This window comes from Protopterus annectens, chromosome 7.part0 (assembly GCF_019279795.1).
Source record: "Protopterus annectens isolate FY-2018-M chromosome 7.part0, PAN1.0, whole genome shotgun sequence".
NCBI classification, from domain to species: Eukaryota; Metazoa; Chordata; order Ceratodontiformes; family Protopteridae; genus Protopterus; species Protopterus annectens.
Genome location: NC_056739.1, coordinates 1,121,390,728 through 1,121,415,372, shown reverse-complemented (window position 1 = coordinate 1,121,415,372; position 24,645 = coordinate 1,121,390,728). Strand labels below are relative to the sequence as shown.

The window sequence follows — 24,645 nt, the reverse complement described above, 5'->3', positions numbered from 1 at the left end:
GATTCCATTCCTGCTTCCTCCAGAAGATTTTTCTTTTGGTGAAACCTTGCACTCTCTTAGGAGCATTTCCACTGGGAAAGCCAGGTTTACTCTGACTCCAAAGAGGCTTAGGGAATTCTTACTCCTCCCTCAACACAGGCCTTTAGCTATCCCTCGTGTTCTGGACATTGTAGATGATGCCTTCTTGGAATCTAGTCTGGCCCCAGACTCTTTACCTCCAGCTCCCAGAAAACCTGACCGGTATTAGAGTACCTAACGCCACAAGTTTCTCTTCAAGAACTTACTGCGGATCCAGAGACCATTTCCCAAGGACCAAAAGGCATTAAGGCTACTACTGCTAAAAAACCCTACCCCCTCTGATATAGATACCAGGGCCTTGGACAGATTGGGTAAGAAGGTATACACTTGTGCTACTTGGCCATTAGGGCCTTGAACTGCCAGTTTCATACGTTAAAGTATCAACAGCATATTATGGGACTACTTAAAAAGAAAATAATTCCTGACTGTGCTGAACATAAAGAACTGCAAGATTTAATGCATTCTGCTGAGCAAGTTTGTAAACTTACTTTGCAGTGTGGTTTTGATTCTTTAGAAGCATCTTGCAGGGCTGCTGTCACTGGGTCTGTACTTGGAATGCATGCTTGGCATAAGGAGCAAAACTTGCCAGATCATGTTAAAGCTAAATTACTGGATGCTCCCTTAAACCAAGACCGCCTGTTTGGCAACAAAGCAGAAGTCCTTAAAGATGGAGGAAAAAGCTAAATCTATGCAAACTGTTAGATTTCCTGCAAGTACAGCCTCCCAGATTTAGTAGGCATTGGCCTTCTAAGAATTGGTCTCTTCCAGGCCTTTTCAGCCCAAACCCAGGAACAGCAGACCACCTAGGCCACAGTCACAAAAGACCGATGGGTCCTCAACATTTTATCCCAGGGGTACAAATTTTACTTCCACTCACTGCCAACCCCAAAAGGGCTCCCAGACCTTCCTCCAAACCAATGGGCAGAGGCACAAAACCAAGTTCAATCCCTTCTCTATAAGGGCAGTTCAGCCTGTTCCTGCAGAACAGATAGGTCAAGGGTTCTATTCCAGACTTTTCCTGGCACCCAGAAAAGAGTGCACTTGCCGACCAAACCTAGATCTTTCAATTCTAAGCACCTTCCTGGTGGTACCAGAAATCAAAATGCTCACCCTGCAGCCTCTTCTTCCTATGTTGGCCAAAGATGCCTGGTTAGCTACCGTAGACTTAAAAGAAGCCTATCTGCACATCTGTCAGGGACTCTTGCAGGAAATATCTATGCTTCAGGGCAGGATCTATGCATTCTCAGATGATTGTGTTTCACTGTTGTAGTCATTACATTTGGGTTATCTGCCTGCAGGTAGCCCTCAGCCGGCGTGACTACCAGAGTCTTGGATTCCTGCGTCGGATGCTGTCTCCTCTTCCATGACGTCAGGGGTGTAAAACATGCTGACTCATTACATCAGTCTTTCTTGCAGCGCAGTGCCCGAAGCAAAAGCAGTTCGCAAGTGCCGATCGGCAGACTCCTGAAATTTTTGTTTGCGAGTTTCAGAGCCGAAGCCTTCAAAAAAGCTAAGTACGCCTTTGGGGATCCTTTTTTCTTGCTCTTAAACAGATGTCAGTAAAAGTTAACAATTGTATTAATTGTGGAAAGCAAATACCTCAAAGATTTTCATTTGTACTGCATTCCTTGCTGAGACCCAGACCACGACGTCCCTCGCTGTCAGTTTTGTCCCTTATTCAACCCCCAAACTATTAGTCATTGGGCTATTTTTGCAGCAAATTATTTTGGTACTCTGTTTAACTATCCAGAAATGTCTTTGGTAAGCCATCCGACTACCAATGTTCTGAAAAAAATGTAAAGATAAAGAGAGAGACAGAACACATAGGTCCAAAACTGCCGACGCCGCTCCCACTAAGCTAGTCACCAGTTCGCCGGTACTCAGTGAGGCACTTTCACAGCCCCTGATGCCCACTACTTCAGATTCGCAGGCCTCTGCTGAGACCCTTTCGGAGTCTGGTATATGCTGCAAGATGCTTTGACTATGGAACCTGCAGATGTCTCTGCCTTGGATGGGTCTGGAGCTGCTGTGCAGGCACCGGCTTCTGAGGGTGTATTCAGGCCTACAATCTTGCATTTCAAACAGACGCCTTCTTCAAGGCCTAAAATTCGACCCACTCCTAGAAAACTGACGTCCAAACTGCATGGTCAGGCCCATACGCCTAAAAATATAAGAATGTCTGAAGACTTCATTACTTTAATTAGGGGAAGTCAGCCCCCCCCCCCCCGAGACCTAGAACTGATTTTCTTTCTGATACTTCTGATCAGGATTCTGAAATTTCTGTTTCTTCTGATTACCAGGATTTGCCCTCATCTACCTATGAAGATTCTAATGCAGAGGATTCCATTCCCTATGCTTCCCCTCCAGAAGATTTTTCTTTTGGTGAAACCTTGCACTCTCTTAGGGAGCATTTCCACTGGGAAAGCCAGGTTTACTCTGACTCCAAAAAGAGGCTTAGGGAATTCTTACTCCTCCCTCAACACAGGCCTTTAGCTATCCCTCGTGTTCTGGACATTGTAGATGATGCCTTCTTGGAATCTAGTCTGGCCCCAGACTCTTTACCTCCAGCTCCCAGAAAACCTGACCGGTATTAGAGTACCTAACGCTCACAAGTTTCTCTTCAAGAATCCTACTGCGGATCCAGAGACCATTTCCCAAGGACCAAAAGGCATTAAGGCTACTACTGCTAAAAAACCCTACCCCCTCTGATATAGATACCAGGGCCTTGGACAGATTGGGTAAGAAGGTATACACTTGTGCTACTTGGCCATTAGGGCCTTGAACTGCCAGTTTCATACGTTAAAGTATCAACAGCATATTATGGGACTACTTAAAAAGAAAATAATTCCTGACTGTGCTGAACATAAAGAACTGCAAGATTTAATGCATTCTGCTGAGCAAGTTTGTAAACTTACTTTGCAGTGTGGTTTTGATTCTTTAGAAGCATCTTGCAGGGCTGCTGTCACTGGGTCTGTACTTGGAATGCATGCTTGGCATAAGGAGCAAAACTTGCCAGATCATGTTAAAGCTAAATTACTGGATGCTCCCTTAAACCAAGACCGCCTGTTTGGCAACAAAGCAGAAGTCCTTAAAGATGGAGGAAAAAGCTAAATCTATGCAAACTGTTAGATTTCCTGCAAGTACAGCCTCCCAGATTTAGTAGGCATTGGCCTTCTAAGAATTGGTCTCTTCCAGGCCTTTTCAGCCCAAACCCAGGAACAGCAGACCACCTAGGCCACAGTTTCAAGGTACACACAGGCCTAAGCAGTGGGGGGCTCCCACTTCCAAAGCTGGAAGTAGTAAGACCTCACCCTATGGAAAAATGTCACCATGACTTAACCTTATCCCCTCCAAGCCCTGCTCAACTGCCTGCTCCCTTAGGAGGAAAGATTGCCCTGCATGCAAAAAACTGGGAAAAAATTACCCAGGACAAATGGGTTTTAAATGTAGCTTTCCAAGGATACAGGTTCCACTTCCACACCTTACCAACCCCAAACGGTTGGCCAGACCTACCCCCAAATTAGTGGGCAGAGGCTCAACAGCAGGTTCTCTCTCTTCTAAGTATCAGGGCTATTCAACCTGTCCCAGCAGAAGAAAGGGGACAAGGTTTTTACTCAAGACTTTCCTGGTACCCAGAAAAGACAGTTCTGGCTTCCTATCGTGGATCTCTCTATTCTCAACATCTTTCTGGTAATCCCAAAATTCAAAATGCTAACACTTCAACAGCTGCTTCCTATGCTAGGCGCAAAGATGCCTGGTTGGCATCCTTGGACTTAAAGGAAGCGTACCTGCACATTCCAATAAGGGAATCTTGCAGAAAATACCTACGCTTCAGGGCAGGCTCTATGCACCATCAGTTCTCTGCACTTCCCTTTGGCTTATCTACTGCGCCCAGGGTATTCAGAAAGTGTCTAGCTCCAGCCGTTGCATTTTTGCCTACTGCAGACAGAAACTTTCAAATTTACCTGTACTTGGACGACTGATTCAGGCAGTCAGGAAATGCTGTTGCAGCACCTGACGTGTATAGAACCTTCTAACCTCCCTGGGGTACACCAACGAAAAGAAATCAAAACTAGTCCCCAGTCAAAAGATTGTAATCCTGGGAGCAAGCTTTGACGCAGCATCCCAGATGGCATTCCATACTCCAGAAAAACAAGCCCATCCTACAGGCTACTGTACTCAAATGGCCACTAGAACTCTGCTATCCGCAAGGAAAATCCTGCAGGCCCTAGGGTTCATGGCATGTATCCTACTAATTCTGTATGCCAGACTGCATATGAGGAAACTTCAGTGTTACTAAAAAGTCTTTGGTGCCAACATTCTCAGGACCTGGAGACTGTTATTCCTATCATACCTTGTCTAAGGACAGAGTTTCTTTGATGGGCAGCAGCATGCAACCACAAGGGACTGCCCTTTACTCAATCCCACGCCGCCCAGACCCTAACCACAGACTCATCAGACCATGCCTGGGGGGCACACCTGCAAGACAAATGCATTCAGGGACATTGGTGCCCAAGTCAAATTCATCTGCACATCAACCAAAAAGAGATACTAACTTTTCAGCACACTCCCAACAGCTTTCAGATCCCTGCTCTCACTAGGACCCCTGCTAATAAAAAGACACCACAGTTGTGGTGCATCAACAAGTAGGGGGGATCCCACTCTGCAGGCTAGCCATGGCCTTGTGGAACACTGCCTTGGACATGCAGGTCCATCTGCAAACTCAATTCCTGCCAGGCAAGCAAACTTCACTGGCAGACAATTTATGCAGAAGTCTCCTAGACCCTCACAAGTGGCAATTAGAACCCAGCACTGTCAGCCTTCTGATTCAGAAATGGGGGACCCCAAAGGTGGATCTCTCTGCCTTCTCCTGCAATCACCAGCTCAGCAAATTCTGCACCAGGACATCTCGCAGCAGGACCTGGAAAGTGGATGCCCTGTCCTCTCAATCTATGCATTTCCCCCTCTGCCCCTTCTCTCAAGAATATTGTTCAAGATAAGACGGGACAGACCAAGGACAGTTCTGCTTGTCCCGGACTGGCCATGCCATCACTGGTACCCACTCCTGTGCAGCCTGTCACTGGTACCACCCTGATAAGGAATCCAAACACATAAAACAAACTAGAAAAATAACTGAGACAAATGAACACGCCCTTACTGCACCACTTCTATTAACTCATTCACTCCGGAGCAGCTCAGGAAAAGCTGCTTGCTTAATTCCACCATAGGAACAACAGTGCAGCCTGAGCTCATTTTCAGAAAATCCATTTGTAATACCATACAGAAAACAAATGTTCATAACTCTTTAACTATAAGAGCTAGACTAAAAATGTAAACGCGAAAGTTGTTCAGCAGACACTGACCTTTCCAACAGTGTAAATGTTGATAGTGCATATCATAGTCATAATTAAATATTTGGCAAGGAATGCTGATATTATGCAATTTTTTTTAACTTTTTGGAAAAGCAAAGCACATTATCTTGGTCTATGTACCATGCAGACCCATACAACTTTTAATTTAATTTGTTAGTATGAATGTCAGCTTTAAAATGATACTTTAACCATAACTGTGTGACGCTCCTTTCATGAGATATTCACAGAAATATGATTATATTATTTCTCATAATTGATAAACAAAGCATAATATCTCATCACCTGTAACAGAGCCTACATATCAGTGTAGAAGTTGTGCATTTGAATGTCAGCTTCAAAATGATGCATCATTTGTGTGATTACTATGCTCCCTCACAAAGATATGGGCATAATAATGAGAAGTATTGTAAATGTATAATTTTCATATTCGTACAAGACTAAAACTGTGATATCTGTACGTGTGTGCAGTGCACAGACACAGTTCTTTTACCATGTTGTAAGGAGTAACACTATCTTCAAAATGATGTATCACTTCACACAATGCGGTGCTCCCTTGCAAAGTTATTTACCAAAATATGAAAAAAATCATAATTTCCATAACCTAAGTCGGAAACAAACTTTGATATCTGCCTATGAGTACAACATACAGGTACCATTCTTTTACCATGTTAGAACTATAAATAATCTTTTCAAAATGAGGTATTACTTAGCACATTCCGATGCTCCCTTGCAAAGTTATTTGCCAAAATATGAAAAAAAATCATAATTTTCATAACCTAAGTCCGAAACAAACTGATATCTGCACATGTCAAACATACTGGCACAATTCTTTTACCATATTAGAACCAGCAATACTGTCTTCAAAATGAGATATTACTTGGCACATTCAGATGCTCCCTTGCAAAGTTATTTACCAAAATATAAAAAAATCATAATTTCCATAACAGTTATTTGCCAAGCTCAGAGAAATTAATTTTACACAACACATTTCATAATAGTGTTTTACTTACTGTACTGGTCTGACTTGGTCATGGGTGTTTTCCATTCTTCTCACAATCATGCATGGCTCTCCTCACGCCATTGTGGAGGTTGGTCAAGAACAACGCAATGCCCTCCTCAGGTGAATGCCATCCCTTCTGAATGCATTCTGTAAATGTCTGAACAGCAGAAGACAGTCTTACCTTATGTGAAATAAAGCGTGGGTAGACACTGACAAGGGTGCCCAGCCAGGGCACATGTAAAGAGAAAAAGCAGGGTAAGGACCGCCGCTCCACTAATATGCCAAGGACAGGCATGGGGCTCCAGATGTTGGTCATCTGTAGTGTCCCATAGCTGTGCCGGCTGCCCACTCAGACTGCTGATACCGCTATGATCTCATGACCTCCTTCAGTGTCAGCAGTCTGCCTTACCTCTGCCTTTTCTCTTTACATGTGCCCATTCAGCAATGGACCTAAGGGATGAGGGACTGAAGTAACTCACTAATTGCTGTCCTGACCTTCATACATTTACTACTCTCACCTACATACGCTGACTAAACCTGAAGGCAGGGAGACTGAGTGGAGAGCTACATCAAGGCAACATGTCAAAAGACCAAGACTGACCCAGGCTGTGTCTTTTTGCATGTTTTTGCATTACATCACAGTGGCACACCCAAGCCCATGCTTACCGAGGACAGCAGCACTATGGGACTGTGCTGTAGAGTCTCCAGGTTCCCAAGTGCGATCCCGGTGGGTATGCCCCCTGTGATGCACCAACCAACCTAAGAGCAGTTGGCAAAACAAAAGTGAAGAGGAACCTTCCTGGCACTGGTGCTGAAGGGCTTGGCTGCTAACTGACATGGGGGCACAGAAAGAGCACATGTACACTGAAAAAGCAGGTGAGGCACTCTGCTTTACCTCTGCCTTTTCCATTTACATGTGTCCTTTCTGCAATGGCCATTAAGAGTAGAAAGGAGGAGCTAATGTAAACCCTGTTGCCCTGACCTGCATACACTGACTACACCTGAAGGGAGGGAGACTGAGTGGAGAGCTACATCAAGGCAACATGTCAAAAGGCCTAGACTGACCCAGGCTGTGTCTTTTTGCATGTGTCCTTTGCCGGAGGGAACCATTACATCACAGTGGCACACCCAAGGCCCACAGCACTATGGGAGAAATTTATGGCCATGGTACTCTCCAAAGCATTCAACACACAGGTTGACCTTGCAAGTTGGGCACCCCCATGATGGCTCAGCACGTTTACCCTTGCTGGCACAGTTTTTGCATCTTGATTTATGCCATTTCACTGGAAAGTGAGAGCCATGCTCAAATCGGCTCACAGCCTCTGGGACAGTAATCTCAGTGCATCTTTTCCTCTTTGTGTAACTGGCAAGTAGATGCAAGCCTAGGTTCCTTCGGAACTGTAACTGTGTTGCCAGAATAATACGTGCAGAACGTGATAGTTGCTGATGTCTGATACTTTCACGGAATATAATGAAAGCATTGACAATGGCCACATCCCATAAGAACCAGAACAAGTACAGCCACCATTTGCGGGCCTTTCTGGCACTGGGATACTGTGTCCTCAGCTGATCTGCTCTGTCCACCCCATTCATGTAACTGTTGTACATGTTTACAACTGGTGGACATGGCACTGATGTCTTTCTTCCATCACGCTTTCTTCTGTATGTGCTGGAGACTGGCAAGGTTGGGTTACAGTTAGTTGACAGGAGGAATACTGGTTTGCTATCCTTCCATTCAGTAGCTAGCAGTGGTCCACTCTGCAATTGCTTGTAGTAGCCTCGAGCTGCTTTTCCAATGGCCTGTCTGTTGAATGTAAGAGGCCATCCTGACCTATTGGTGCGCATGGTTCCACAACAGTATAGATCATCTTTCAGCAATTGCTGTGCTAGTGGAACAGAGGTAAAGAAGTTATCAAAGTAAATGTGATGCTTCTTGCCAATCAGTCCCCTAGTTAAGTCAACTACAACTGTGTGCCAGCCTGACCTCTGTATTCTGCTCCATTTTTCCAGTGTATACCTGGAATTCACGTACATACCCATTGGTTGAGTCTGCCAACACCCACACCTTAATGCCATACCTCTCAGGCTTACCAGGCATAAACTGTCTAAATGTCAAGCGTCCACGGAAGCCAACCATGGCTTCGTCTACAGCCACCTCACGATGCACATTGTAACGTGTCCTGCATGCATGAAGTACTGCATCCAGTATTGGCCATACGTGATGTAGCTTGTCATGACCCACAGCACCATGTGGTAGGCTCAGGCTGTTATCGTTGCAGTGGAAGTACTGCTGAATTTTTTCAAACCTATCTCTGGTCATGTACTCTGCTATTGGGAAGCGACCATATACATGGTGCATTTCCCAGTACTGCCTCAATTCAGGAACATGTACAATAGACATGTATATTCTGACACCTAGAAATGTGCGTATGTCTCCTGGGCACACAGGACTCACAGATCAACCTTGCCTGCTGCGGCCTGCCTCTGTGCAGCATAGCGATTTGTTTCATTAGCAATACAGGTGTATAGCTCCTCTGGGAACATCAAATTCAGGAAGTCCATCTCTGTGCTATCTGAGCCCAAGTGATCTTTTGGTCCTACTGGCCCCACAAATTCCTCAATGTGTAAAGTTTGAAGATGTTTTTCCCACGTGATCTTACGTGGTGGGCATGCTCGGCGTACCTGACTGGGTCGCAAGGAACAGTTGGAAATGGGAAGGGCTGAAGGGTTGAGAGATGATGCTCTCTCAATGCCAGTAGCAACTGTACTGCTTGCAGTTGGTAGTGAACTGTTGACACATGTTCCCTGCTGAGGCACACCCATATCAGTCTCTGACAAGGAGCTACTTGGACTCATATCTAGAGGATTATCTCCATCACAATCACCATACTGTGGACTACTTCCCACATCATGCACAGTCGAAGGCACATCCACACCCTTATCAGCACTTGCAGTGCCATGCACTGTGGAGGACTGCGCATAGCTGTGTCAGTTAGACCAGGTGCTTTCGTGAACACAGATAAAGGCATGTCATCGTCTGCGTCATACTCTGAATGCCCTTGGTGGCCATTGTGTGTGGCCAACTTGTGTGTGGGCACCTTCCTTAGGTGTGCAAGTGGCACCTCATCCTCACTGTCTTGGTCACTGTCATAATTACTGGTCAGGTCTGCTTTGGCAACTGGTAGTGGTCTTTCAGGAATGGCGGGCACAGGAGCATCATCCTTATCACAGGCAATGGCCTTTTCACGCAGACGTGCGAGTGGAATGTCATCTGAGTCATAATAATCATCCTCACTCTGGTTGGCATTATGTGGTACATCAAGGTGCATACCATTGTCTGAACCACTGCTACAACCATCACAGTCAGTTTCCTCACCCAACAGGTAAATGCTGCTTGCTTTCTCCTCAACAGATGGCATCTTTGGTGGTGGCTGTGTTGCTTTACACTTGAAATCACACCTGAAAAACACAATGCAATACAACATTCTGATGTAATATACCTGCAGAGAGGCACGTGAAAAGCAATGCACCTATCGCTATATTTCTATATATATATATATATATATATATATATATATATATATATATATATATATATATATATATACACACATACACATAAATGTGTGTGTGTGTATATATATATATATATATATATATATATATACACATACACATATAAATGTGTGTGTGTGTGTATATATATATATATATATATATATATATATATATATATATATATATATATATATATATCCCCAGCTACTTTACACCCTACTTAGCTTACCAAACAGATCTCACTCACAAAGGGAGGTATATATTTAATGATAAATAAAAGAGCAAGACTATAATAAATAACGCAACAGAATGACTTCATAGTTCAAAAGCAAAGGAAATAATTTACCACCGCAGTGCAGAATAGTCTCAAATACAACACATGAGTTTGGATATTGTCATTGCCTTATAGTTAAAACAATTTATGATTTTCTGTCAAATGAGAGGATGCAAGGCAGTCGATAATAATATATACTCAAATTATTCATAAAGTACACCACAAATCCTCTTATTCCAGCCACTTTCTCAAGAAAAACAGCAATTGAAGATGTAATGTCTACAATTTTCCTCCTAGACTGCTGATATTTCTTGAAATTTTGTACATGACATATGAAAGTAGTGTGGAGGGGGTGGAGGTGTATTGCAATCACTGCAAGTGGAGAAAGAGCCAAATGTTAGTCGTGCATTCATCAATGTGATAACGACTTCTGCTTATGTAAATAACAGTGACAGCTGCTGACAGTTTTACCTGAAAAGTGACAATGACTCAGTGCTATATTGTAACTGCACTGTGCTAATGACTTGCAAAGTTATGCATGGTGCACTGTGCTAATGACTTGCAAAGTTATGCATGCCCAGACACAGGTGATAATTGCTGGCATTCATTACATTACCTTCTGCAGGTGTTATGCAACAGTCACAATCTGTTATAAGGCAATAGTCAGTCAAATAGTACAACACTTGCATATTGCTGTGCCCTTCCTCCCACCTACATTCCACGCGACTGACAGCCAGGAGAAATGCATAAAAATATGGTAGCTCCATGCTGTCAGTAGTCAGTCTGTAAAGACATTTATCTCACTCAGGCAACTACGCACTATAATCATATTAATAATAATAAGACACGCAGAAATGTCAAACTAGATAGCTTGTCTTCTGCCATTCACTTACACAGCAAAAACAATATAAAAGTTATTATTGAGCCCATCCTCCCATCTATTTGTTAGCAACATACCAAGCAATGAGGAATGAGTCATATAACCATTGTTTGTCTACATCAGAAAATCCTGTGGAATAAAAATTAAATAAATACACGAACACAGGTGCAGACCATCATTTGCCAAGTAATATGGTCTGATAGCCTTGTACTCCCATGCTGACCAATACTGAATCCCCCTGGAAACATACCAGAAACTAAGCCAACACACACACACACACACACACACACACACACACACACACACACACATTTATACCCTGACAGAACTTGCTTGCAGTCATTGTTACAAACAGTAACACCATGAACCCTGTGTGATTTTAGCTAGTTTTCCAATTAGAAAAAATATACTATGCTTCTAGCATAACCATCAGAGATACTTCAAATGGCATCTGTAAACTGTTAAAATTTCGACCTGGCAAAAATCTTGCCTGGTGTTTGTCAAATATTACAAAATATCTGCTGGAATATTTCTCTTCCCTGATCGTGACCAATGCACTCCTACCTGTCTGAACACGTGCCCAAACCTGGCCTTGGATGATCAGCATATTGCCACAGGACATTTCTTTCCATGTAGGTTGTACATATAAAAAGGATATGGTGAATGACTGCTCAAGCCTAAAATGTCAAATCCCATGCATATATAAGATAAAGTATTGCTTGTGCCATTACGGACATCCTAACAAAGGGGATATCTTCTTTAACACACAAGGGGAAGGAGTCAGAGAATGTCTTCTCTGCTTAGATTAGCAGAAACATATTGGTGTCAAGTGTGAAAGGAAATCAAAGCAGAAGTAAACAAAAATCAGACAGCAACTGAATGTGGCAAAAATGGAAAGCATATGAGAAGGATCAGATATGAAGAAAATAAATGGTATAAATATTGTGCCATGGTCAAAGCCCTGGAAACAGTTGCACTTCTTGTTGTTAGGGGTGATACACTAATTGTCATGGGACTGTATACTAAAAGAAATAATAGTGTGACAAGACTGTTGTATTGGGGATTGTGCAAACACTACAATAATGTAGTAGTTGAGAAACAGTAGAAATATGAACCCCAGAGCATTGTAGAGAATGATGGTGTTTGTATCACATGGGATCACTCATCACCAACATTTGAAAAATAGATGGGAGAATACCAAATATATTAGTCCAGGAAAAAAGACACAAGTAGTGTTGATCATTGTAGTGTCATATACCAGGATTTGCAGGCAGAAATGACAACAATTTGTTGTTATACCTACACAGAACCAGTAGTGGTAGGAGCAACAGGTCTAGTAAAGATAATTTGCAGTCATATGCTACCAATACTTGGAACTCTGTATGAATTCAGTTCTGAGAATATCGCAGGTGCTATTTGCAGTTTTGGTTAACATCAAACCCTGAAACAATACTAATTTCATGAACTATCCTTGTCTAAGAAAAAGTATTCGACTGAGCATCCTCCTAATGGAGAATCTAGGGTGATAGAAAAATAAATGCTTCTGCCTTCTCCCACTCTAAACTACAACACTGACATATTACAGTACATACCAATCCACTGTGCTCCAGCTCATAGCTGCGATTCTAAAATAAGGTGCAACATGAGAACATTCTCCCACTCTAAACTACAACACTGACATAACAAAGTACATAATACCAATCCAATATGTTTCAGCTCATAGCTGTGATTCTGAAATAAGGTGCGACATGAGAACATTTTCAGGATAACTGAACTATACATGCTTCTCAGTATCTACCATGATTCATGAATAAAAATAAAATCTCTACCCAACGCTGCTATTCAACACCCCAACCAATAATCTTTACTAAACATGATACCGATGATGCCCAATCTGCCACATCAGCTGTATAATTTTCAGAGCAAGCAAATGGTGCAGACTGCAGACTGATAAGCCATACCTGCTACAAAACTGTATCTATCTGATTCTAACATAAAGTGTTAGATTTTAGATTAGGCTGACTGTACTTGGTGCTAAGCCATACTGTTCCAGACAACAGCTGAAGTTCCAATATAAAGTTTGCTGAATGGAAAAAGAACACTCTAAATGCATGTGTTTACTGCCCACCAAATACCATTATGCCATGTAGCAGTAATTAATCCAGTCATCCACATTTTTCCTAAGTAAAGGAAATGGTCCGTAATCTCAGTCCACACATCCTTCCAACCCTCCTACTCTAGTCTCACAATCCAGCACCTGCAGCCCATTACTTAGCTTATATAAATCAGCCTTGCAACTTTAATAAAGTTCAAAAATGTTTAGACTATTTTAGAAGACTTTCATGCTGTAGATTATCAGATTGGCAAAGAATAATAATAACTGGCACAGAATATTACTTGCTGGAGTTATAAGTCTGTTTTTAACCTGAACATTTCTTAACTTTAGCAATTCAAAATTTATGCACCATAAATGCAAAATACCACCAATAAGATCTAAAAAAATGCTTACACATTTCTGGGTCAAAAAGTCATTTTGGACAGGAAACAATGATATAGCTTTCAGTGTAAATATTATTTTTACAGCTCATAAATGTAATGTCACAGCTAGTGTTACTCTTGCAATAGTAACCCAGGATAAATGCATATATAGGTGATATAAACCGCAAGTTAGGCTGAACAGTTTCAGCTGCAGCTATGTAATTCTCTCCAAACCAAAACATAAACAATGGCACACAGACAACAAATTATACTGAGAGCAAGAAGAAATACGAATAACAAACCCAGTCAGGAATACAATACTGAAAAAATTGGAGCTCAGCACAAAGACCTCACTTTGACATTTGAAGTGCAGCAGGTGAATGTACACAAACAGATGCAAACCGTTTTTTTCCCCTTCGCTTACAAAAATAGCTTGCACTCATATGTCGTGCACGTGTCATCATCTTGTTTCATTATGCTTTGCTGTGACTGCACCTTAGTATGGTGTAATTAGTATGGCACATTCAGGAAATAAAAAATATCCTCATTGCAAAGGGAATCTAATAAGCATGCACTTACAGTTTAGTTGTGTCTTTTTGGGGTTACTGTTCGCCGATTCACGCATGTCTCCATGCAGAAGACGAATTCCCATTTTGTGGTTCAGATTCCTTGCACTAAGAGGTTGAGAGGCACTCTTATGCATTATGGTACTGGACTTTAATAGTATGGGTGAGCTACACCAAAAGTTTATAGGTATGGCCATTCTAGACTATCAAAAGCCATTCAGACATCTAAAAGGACTGTCCCTGATTTGCTCATTTGAAGTGATCTGCTGTCAGTGCTCAAAGGCATCTGCTCTGAAAAAAAAAAAGGATTCATTTCCACAATCCAGGATTAGCATTTTATGGCTGTAAACAAATAAAGAGGATGGGTTAGAACAGCTTCACAGTCCCACTGCTAAAACTAAATGGCTGTGTGTACCACTGTGAAATTACATGATAAGTAACTGTCAGTCCAAAGGTGTAGTTTCCTTATGTATGCCTCTTGCCCAAGTTACGTTGGGAAGAGAGGACGTTCAAAAAGAGAATATGAACACATACATGACATCTCCATGTGTACCAATAACACACTGTATGAAAAGTGAAAAATGTGGGTCATTTGACAACATACATCCAACCCACCTTGTGCAGTGCAAAAATACAGAAACAACCATCACGATAAACCACAATGGAACAAAGGAAGCTTGTGAAATCCATCATGAGGTAAATGTATAAGTAAAAAGGCAATGTCAGAGAAAACATACATCCAACCCAAATGGTACCAAACTGAGTCAATGAAAGAAACAAACTCCATTAGAAAGCACCCAAGCAGGTCCATCACAAGAAAGTCTTCCCTGCATATAACCTCCACTGTACAAAGAACAACTCAGCAATAACATCAGAGCAGTTTAAAACCCGATTGAAACTAAAAATAAGATTCACAAAACTCCACACGAGCATACAGTAGTCAAAACACATATAAGAAATCAGAAAGCTCACTAGACATACTCACAATGAGAGAGAAACAAACCAAGAAAATTAACATTAAACTACAGTACTGTCAGTTATATACACAACGAGAAGGACAAAATAAATTAGAGGTCAACTTATTGACCTAATTCCAGTCCATGATCTAGCACTCCACACGTTGAATAGCGCACACACAGACACACGCACACAAAAAAAAAGATCCCTTTCTTCTGAAACTCTCTGGAACGCTAACACTCCAAACCAAAGCTTTTTCTGGCACTCCTCGCAGCCCTCACCTTACGACTCAAGAGCAAGTCAGGTCCTTTTCAGTACTGCACAACTGATCGATCAGATCAACAACTCCAGATTGCACCCCGTAACACCACTTAGGGCAACTGCTGCCCCCTTCACACCACCCTAGCTACAACCGCTGCTGCCTACTTCTAAGACTTTTACAAATGTTTTCAGATTAGACGGTGAAGACATGACAGCACTCTACTCGCATAACCGCATTTTTTTATCCTTTTGCTTACCCAGTGGCTGAGCTGCGAGACTCGGAGATGGAGAAATGAAATTTTCATCATCCTGCTGGACGAACTCTGCAGATTTGCAGAACTTAACTTATATGCACAGATTTGCTCCACTCACTGCTGCTTGCTGCTGTATTCCCTTTTCCGACTGCCTTCTGCAGAAGGCCAAAGCTGATGTCACACGCATACGTCAGCCATAAATTTAAAGTTATAGATAAAAAAAAAAATTTGTTATGGATGAGAGGTATGGCACAGCGGAACTCCGGTCCGCTAATGATTGGCAGTAGATTTGCACTAGGCTGTTATTCTCTTGTACCACCATACTGTTCCATTTACTTCGCAGAGAAGAGGACTTCATAACAGCCTAGTGCAAATATCCACATGAATGACTAATCAAACCGTCAGCGTCTGACTGAGGCGACAACGCTACCGCATATTTTATATATAATTTTATACATAATCAAACACATCACATTTATTGGGGTCTGTACCATACTGTTCCATTTACTTTTATGTGCATACAAGAGAATAACAGCCTAGTGCAAATATCCACAGGAATGTGAGGAATGTCTGCAGCTTTAAATTAAAAAATAAACCAGTGGTATTACAGGAAAAAACAAGTACAGTACCTCACCAATTAGGTAGGGAACGGCAGGAAGAGAAGGTAGTTGCTGTGCTGAGCTGACCGGGAACTCGAAACTGCAGTGGCTGAACGGGAACTCCTCGTAGTGCCTATATGGCGGTCCGTGAATTCCTTTACTGTAAAATAGAGGATCCAGTAGCAGGTAAAATCTCCAGTTCTTCGCAAAAAGAAGGAAATACCTGCTGCTGGACCCACTATTTATTAGGGGAGAACAAAAGAAGCTTAGGTATGGGGTGGAGGTGTTATGCAAGTGGTGGCTCGGAATGCAAGAATCCGATTGGCTGCCACCACTTGCTTAGCAAGAACTTTTTCAAATGCTTTTTCTGCAAAAACTTCAATGTGACCTTAATGTTAAAACACACTGAATCGTAACTAGATATGATAAATTACATATTTAGTTACGATTTCAGAGTGTTTTACATTAAGTTGCACTAAAAATTAGCAGTACACTTTCTCTCGCTTGTGGAAGCACTCGGGGGTAATGGCTTGAAAACTGTATCTTCTCATGGCGCGCTCGGGCTTAAAGGCACAGGCGCCATGAGAAGGCACTCTGGGTTAATGAGTTAAAACAATCCAAATGGTATAGATATCCACCTTCAATGGACCAAGCAAAACATAAAAGTTTTAAAAGGTAAAGCCTTCAGTTTTAATTTCCACTTTTCATCCTGCTCCTAGCAGGACGACTTCAGACAAACAAGAATCAACAAATTTCCACTTTTTAAAATAAAATCACATTTCAATTACAGTTGAAATCACATTTCAATTAAAATGCTTAGTTCCCTGTAACGGGATTTAAAAAGGCCAACCTTTAGAAGAGGTGCCAATTTAAAAAGTATACTACAAAAAAGCTGGAAACCTTTAAATCCAACGAGTAGAAATGGAATGTGGAAATGTAACATGTGTTCATATTGTCCACAGGTAGATGCTGGCCAAAATTTTACAATTAGAGATGTCAGTTATAAAATCAACAAGAAGTTTGACTAATTCAAAGGGAGTGGTCTGTCTCAGTGTAATACCTGTCCTGCCTTTTATATAGGCAAAACGGACAGGAAACCGAGGGAGAGAATCTATGAACACTTATACAGTATTAGAACGTTAAAGGAAAACGCATTGGCCAGACATGTGGAAAGTTTCCCACAGCATTCCTTTAAATTTAAAGCCATAGACGATAAAATTTGAGACTTGAGGGGCGATCCAACTTTATTGTTGGAGAAAAGGGAGTTATGGCAACTCCAAACTAGAGCCTGTTGTCATCCGGGCTTGAATGAAATTTATTCTATTTCTTGTATACTGAAGCTCAAAAGCCTCACAAGTTAAATCACTGTATTCCTTTACTTTTTATTTATAATATTGTATATAATTTTTATTACTATTTTAGGAAAAATGTTCACTCATTCATATATATACAGCAGCATGGCCTCATAGACCACGTCATTTTGCATATGGTCGGGCATGGCTTCCATCCCTTCCCCAACCCCACTCATAAAATTTCCTTGTGGAAGTTTATTTGTGTGATATAACATGTTAAACCATTGCAGCTTGTGTAGGCATATACACCAACAAACACCACTAGGTGGTGTTTTAGGGTAACTACACAAGCAAAGAGCTATGGAGGCTTGAACAAGATGAACTAGCAGACAATTTTGGAAATTGTTTAAAGGATGGAGTAACAGTGGAGCTTTATTGGACGTTTAGTGATTCATCACCACCACACTGGGGTCTTTCATGTGGCAACAAGAGCGAGGTGAAATACCTTGAACAACTTTGCATCTCATTAATATGTAGCAACATAAGGTGAGTTCTGGGAATATAAAGATACAGATTTAAATGCAGACATGAGTCACGGAACCTTTTATGTTTTGGTATATAAGGCAGCTGTATGAGCCATGTTTCTCAGTATTCATACAAATAGGAGAAGTTGCTTAGGGTAACTTTATAAGTAAGGATTGCTGAAGAGCCATTTTAGGTGAAGAAGTAAGTTTTGTCAACATGCCAGGAATAAGTGAAAAAAGGAGGTAAACAGTCAGGCACTGTGTGTTGTTTTTGCACTTTTTGTATGTTTGAACGGTACTGCTGGTAACTTGTCAATATAGAACGGAATATTTATTTCTTTTGTTTTTACTATTTTTCATTTCTTGCTTTCATGTTTTACTTGTTTACAAAGTCAAATACTATTGAAAGTGCAAAATGTGCTGTCTTTTATTCTTGGGGGGTTGGCCTTTTTAAATCCCGTTACAGGGAACTAAGCATTTTAATTGAAATGTGATTTCAACTGTAATTGAAATGTGATTTTATTTTAAAAAGTGGAAATTTGTTGATTCTTGTTGTTTGTCTAAAGAAGTCCTGCTAGGAGCAGGACGAAAAGCGGAAATTAAAACTGAAGGCTTTACCTTTTTAAAACTTTTATGTTTTGCTTGGTCCATTGAAGGTGGATATTGATACCATTTGGATTGTTTTAATAGAAGTGGTGCACTGGTACCAATCTGGCACCTACCCCAGAGCCCGACCCTGCTCACTCAGCAAGGGGGGGGACAGATCTTGCATCTGCAACTGCAACCCCTAAATCTTGCAGCCTGGCTTATTCCTTGAGTTCTCCCCCAGTGACCAGCTTAAGCAGGCAGGTGCTGGACGTCATTCTTGAAGCCGGAAGACCCAGTACAAGGAAATCCTATGCTGGTAAGTGGAAGAGGTATTGCTCCTGGTTCAGTCTAACGGAGAGGACACAACTCTACCCTCCCTACCTGTAATCCTGGATTACTTAGCAGATTTACTCCACAGAAGCCTTTCCTTCTCCATTAAGTTTCATGCCTCTGCCATCTCTGCTCATTACAACTCTGAGCCACCCCTATTCTCTCACCCTCTCATCGAACAGTTCCTGAGAGGGGAAAACAACTTAAGGGCACCAAGGAGAGCACTCACCCCTGCTTGGGACCTTAACTTTTTACTGGAAAAGCTCACACTACCCCTTTTGAGCCTGCAGTGTCAGCAGACTTAAAATTCCTCTCTTGGAAAACAGCATTGCTCCTGGCCATCACTTCACCGAGAAGAGTGTCTGAGCTACAAGCACTTGGTACCCTTCATTATTTTTCATGCTGACAGGGTCTCCCTCGGGACTAATCCTTCCTTGATGCCCAAAGTGGTGTCCAGCATGGCTCTCAACCAATCTGTTCATTTACCAACCTTCTTTCCTAATCCTCAAAATAAAGGTGAAATGATCCTGCACTCCTTGCACGTTCACAGACAGCTCAGATTTTACCTGGATAAGACTAGGCCCTTCAGGAATTTTACCAGTTATTACTCGGTTTTGCACCAGGGGCAAAGGGCCAAGGCCATTTCAAAACAGACCATTTCTAAATGGATAGCACACCGTATCCATTTCTGCTACAAACACCATGGGAAACCAGAACACATTCCACTAGCACAACTTCTACCTCTACAGCATTCCTCAGGGGAATCCCTACCAGGGACATTCTGGAGGCTGCTACTTGGAGTTCTGTACATGCATTACCACTTGCCTATATTTTCCAAATCCAGGGCGGGTTTTGCAACTGCACTCCTGCAGGGCATTCTAGCCAGCCCAAACACTTGACTGCCTCCACCCTTCCTATAGCTTTGGGAATCAACCCAAGTGTGATGACTGCAACAGTGAAACACGAAGAGCAAAGTACAGTTGTGTACACTTACCATAAATGTAGATGTTCGAATGTATTCACTGTTGCAGTCCTGGATTCCCTCCCTCCAGCCGCCTGCGCGTTCTCTCCTCTGTGTATACTGCTCACTCCTTGCAGGGATAATGGTTTTTACTTTTTACTGGTGGTGATTTTTTTTCTACCATAGCTTAGCTCCCTATTGGGGCCTCCTGACATTTGGGTCAAGAAAAACTGATATGGTGTCTGCTGCCTGTTTTCATACCCCTGACCTGACGTCAGACCTGGAGTGACAGTAACCGACGCTGAAATACTAAGTCGCTGGTATTCGGACTGACTGAGGGCTACCTGCAAGCAGATATCTCAAGTGTGATGACTGCAACAGTGAATACACTCCAATGTCTACATTTATGGTAAGTATACACAACTGTACTTTTATAAGACGGTGGTGTACAAATACGTTTATGGTAAATAGTGGGAATATAACATTTCTGAGTGACTTAGACTTTTAGCTTGATTATAGCATCTGATCCTTACCCTGAATAACTGGTTAAGATAGTATTGTAGAAGTTGACAGGATTAGTGGTTAGCACATTATGCAGTTTGAGTAATTTTATTTGCTTTAAGGAATCTAGAAACAAGTCTGTGAATACTAACCCATGTAAGTTTTCTTATTAATGTTTCTTAGTGGTATTGGTAAAGACGAATATGGTAGTGTTGTACACTTTGTGTAAGCCACAATGGCATTAGGTGAAGTCGCTAGTGGTTCAGGTAAGATGATCGCTGAGTCAGCCCTTTCCTTAACTTTGGAAGGTGATAGGTGATTAAACCTGTAGGAGCTAACCATCTGGGGTGGCCCTCTTTTAAATAAGTGTCAACTTTTTGAAGATCAAAGTAGCAGCCAGTATACTGCGACTATTTTTAATATTCCAGTGTGACTGATCACATGCCATAAAGAATGTGGTTAGCAAGTCAACGTTCATAATTTGGTAGTTTTTAAACCGGCTGCTTGCTTCTCTAAGTTGATGTACTAGAACTCTGAAGTTGAAGTACTGTTGGAGTTGTCTGAAGGATCAGTCGTAAGAGTTACTCTTGTACTGGGTTAGTGTGCATAAAGTTTTGCAGACAGATTAGTAGCAGATGCTTCTGGTGGAGAGATGATCCTGTGTGGCCCTTCAGAGCTTTACTGGCACTGAAGAGTATGCTCCTCTAAGGCTTTTGAGGATTGACAGTCAGCTTGTGCTTTTCTTTGGGCAGGTAAGTCCCATTTGTGGAAAATAAAACTTCTGTTTTCTTTTGTTTTATTACTTTTTTTCTTCAGGAAAGTTGTTTTAAAGCAGAGTGTTGTGTTTGACTTGTCTCGAGACTGTAACATTGAAACACTTTTTTTTTCTGTCAGTTTGAGGAGTGTAAAGCAACTGAAAACATTTTTCTGTGGAGAAATTGTTTATTTTTCTTTTGTGGGTCTTGCATATTGTTAGTGCTTTTTATTGATTTTTTTCTGTCAAAGTAACTTTTTGTGGATTGATGGTGCTTACTGGCAATTGCTACTTTGCTAACCCTAGGAAAGGGGCACTGTTTTTGGCTTGACTATTAAACCCAACTTCTGGTCCCACAGTATCTTTCCAGCCACAAAAAGAAAACATTTTGCCTCAGCTGCGGGTGGGCAACTGTGATGTGGCCGCTTTTTTTTTTACATCAGATCACTCATTTACCCCAGGTTGCTCTGGTGCAGCACCTTCAGCCACTATGGACCAAGGGTTAACTACATTCTCTGTGGCTCTTCGGGTCCTCTTAGTGAGCAAGCGAGAGTTCTTCTCCTGTGCCTTAGGAGAGGGAGCACGGAAGGTTTCCATGTTGTCAGAATGCTATGCCCATCCCTGGGGAAGCAGCTGTTTCCATTAGTACCACAGTTGGTCCCATTTTCCATGTCAAAAAGAAACAATACCAATTGTATATCTACTCATTTTGGTTAGGAGTAGTTTACTGGGTCTGGCTCGGAGTTTAAGGTTGAGTGTTCTTGTAATTTCTGGTAAAGACTGAATGTTCTTCGTGTTTCACTGTTGCAGTCATCACACTTGGGTTATCTGCCTGCAGGTATCCCTCAGTCGGCCCGAATACTAGACATATTTCTGTGTCAGTTGCTATTGCTCCAGGACTGACGTCAGGTCATCAGGGGTATAAAAACAGGCAGCCGATGCCATTACATAACTTTGTTGCCAAGGAGCCCAAAGCAGAAGCAGATGTTCGTGTTACCCTGCTGCAGTCATCACACTTGGGTTATCCTGCCGTCAGGCAGTCCCGCAGTCTGCCCGAATTCCAAAGTCTTGGTCCGGCGTCGGTTGCTGTCGCTTCTTCCCTGACGTCAGTGCGCCAGGGGTATATAAGAGGCATCCAATGCCATTTTCTTCAGTCTTTCTTGCCGCGTGGTGCCCGAAGCAGAAGCAGTTCGCAAGTGCCGGTCGGCCGACACCTGAGATTTTCAATTTGAATTTCAGTCCGAAGTCTTCAATAAAGCTAAGAACCCCGTTGGGGAACATTTTCCTGCCTCAGTCCGATGTCAAAAAAGTTAATTGCATTTCTTGTGGGAAGCAAATACCTCATAAGGACTTCCATTCTTATTGTATTCCTTGCCCAGGCCCAGACCACGACGTCACAGGTTGTCTGTTTTGTGCTAGGCTTAATAAACGAACTATCAAATGCCGTTTTGACTTCCCACGGCATTACTTTGGTAGGAAATTTAATTGTATCATGCCGTCGGAGCAGCCGACTACCGCCATACATAAAAAAACGCAAGGATAAGGACAGGCAGCCTAGGAACAAGCCAGACTCCGAGGCCTCAGCTGGGCCTGTCGCCGGTTCTCCGGTTTTCAGTGAGGTGCCTACGCAGCCCCCGACGACCGCAGAACTGGAACCCCAGAAAGCTGCGGATTCCCAAGCGGAGCCTAGTAGGCCGACGCAGCCATCTTCCGACACCGGAGCAAAAGTAGACACCAGTGCAGTGGAAACACCTTCAGTTGCAGAAGGTGTCTTCAGACCGACTACACTCACCATTAAATCTTATGCTAAGCTTAAAACTCCTTTAAAACCTAAGAAAACTGTACATCAGTCTACAGTGCAAGGCCCCATGCCTAAGAAACAGATACTTAAGATGGCTAAAGATTTGATTACCGTTATCAGGGGTTCCCATCCCCCTCCTGATAAGACCAAGACAAGAGGAGGATTATGCATCCTCTGACCAGGTTTCACTCTCCTCAGATTTTCTGAGGAACAGGATTACACTTTTCCACCTTATGAAGACTCTGATGCTGAAGATTCTATTCCCTCAGCATCTCCCCCTGAAGACTACTCCTTTGGGGAAACTTTACATACCATGAGGGAACATTTCCACTGGGAAGGTCAGGATTACTCAGATTCTAAGAAAAGGCTCCGAGAGTTCCTTTTACTACCCCAGCACAGACCTCTTGCTATCCCACCTGTTTTAGATATTGTGGATGATGTTTACTTGGAGTCTAGTTTAAATCCAGACTCTCTACCTCCTGCTCCAGCCAAACCAGACCGATACTACAGAGTACCTGACTCACACAAATTCCTTTATAAAAGCCCTGTAGCTGACCCAGAAGCAATTTCCCAGGGTCCTAAGGGAGCTAAAGCTTCTGTGGCTAAAAATCCTGTGCCCTCTGAAAGGGATTCCAGAGCCCTATATAGATGGGGAAAGAAAATGTACACCTCAGCAACTTTGGCTATGAGGGTATTAAATTGCCAGTTTCACATGTTGAAATATCAGTAATTCCTACTGTCTCAGTTAAAACAAAAAATGAGCACGCATTCGGAACAGTCTGAATTCAAGGAAATGCAGGATCTGTTGCATGCAGCTGAACAGGTGGGCAAACATACTTTACAATGCGTATTTGATTCATTGGAAGCTTCCTGTAGAGCAGCTGTTACGGGCTCTGTCATACGTAGACATGCTTGGTTAAAAGAACAAAAACCCTTCCTGACCATGTTAAAGCAAAATTATTGGATGCACCTTTACAGCAGGATGTATTTGGTGTCAAAGCAGAAGAGGTTTTAAAGAAAATGGAGGATAAGGCAAAGTCTATGCAAACGGTCAAGGATTTTTTGCAGGTACAACCCCCTCGTTTCAGCAGAAATTGGCCAACAAAAAAATGGTCCTTTCCAGCTTCTGACAGATCACAGAGGGGCAAATACAGATGCCCAAGGGGCAGAGGTCAGTCACAGGGCCCTTACAAACCTCGCCAATGGGGTACTGCTACCCTACCAAGCAAATCTCTCCTGGCAACTCCCTTGGGAGGAAAACTAGCATTTTTTGCAGACAACTGACACATCACAAAAGACAAATGGATTCTAAACATTGTCTCTCAAGGTTACAGATTCCACTTTCATACCTTACCAAGGATCAAAGGAATGCCAAACCTGCCACCAAATCAATGGGCAGAGGCACAAAAACAAATTACAGCTCTCATGGACATGAGAGCCATTCAACAGGTACCTACACAGGAGCAAGGACAAGGATTTTACTCGACTCTTCCTAGTCCCAAGAAAGGACAAAGCATGGGGACCCATTCTGGATCTTTCAATTCTGAACACCTATCTGCAAGTACCAAAATTCAAGATGCTAACACTACAGCAGCTTCTTCCCATGCTGGGCAAGAA

At 42.4% G+C, this 24,645-nt stretch overlaps 1 protein-coding gene across 1 annotated transcript in view; it reads left to right on the top strand.

Moving 5' to 3' along the window:
* EIF3J (eukaryotic translation initiation factor 3 subunit J) overlaps positions 1-24,645 on the top strand; it is a 390,554-nt gene that overhangs the window by 235,589 nt on the left and 130,320 nt on the right. The window contains exons 4-5 of the mRNA XM_044076376.1: positions 20,657-20,698; positions 21,290-21,362. Of these exons, the coding sequence (XP_043932311.1) occupies positions 20,657-20,698; positions 21,290-21,362 (115 nt within the window). The remainder of the gene's footprint in view (positions 1-20,656; positions 20,699-21,289; positions 21,363-24,645) is intronic.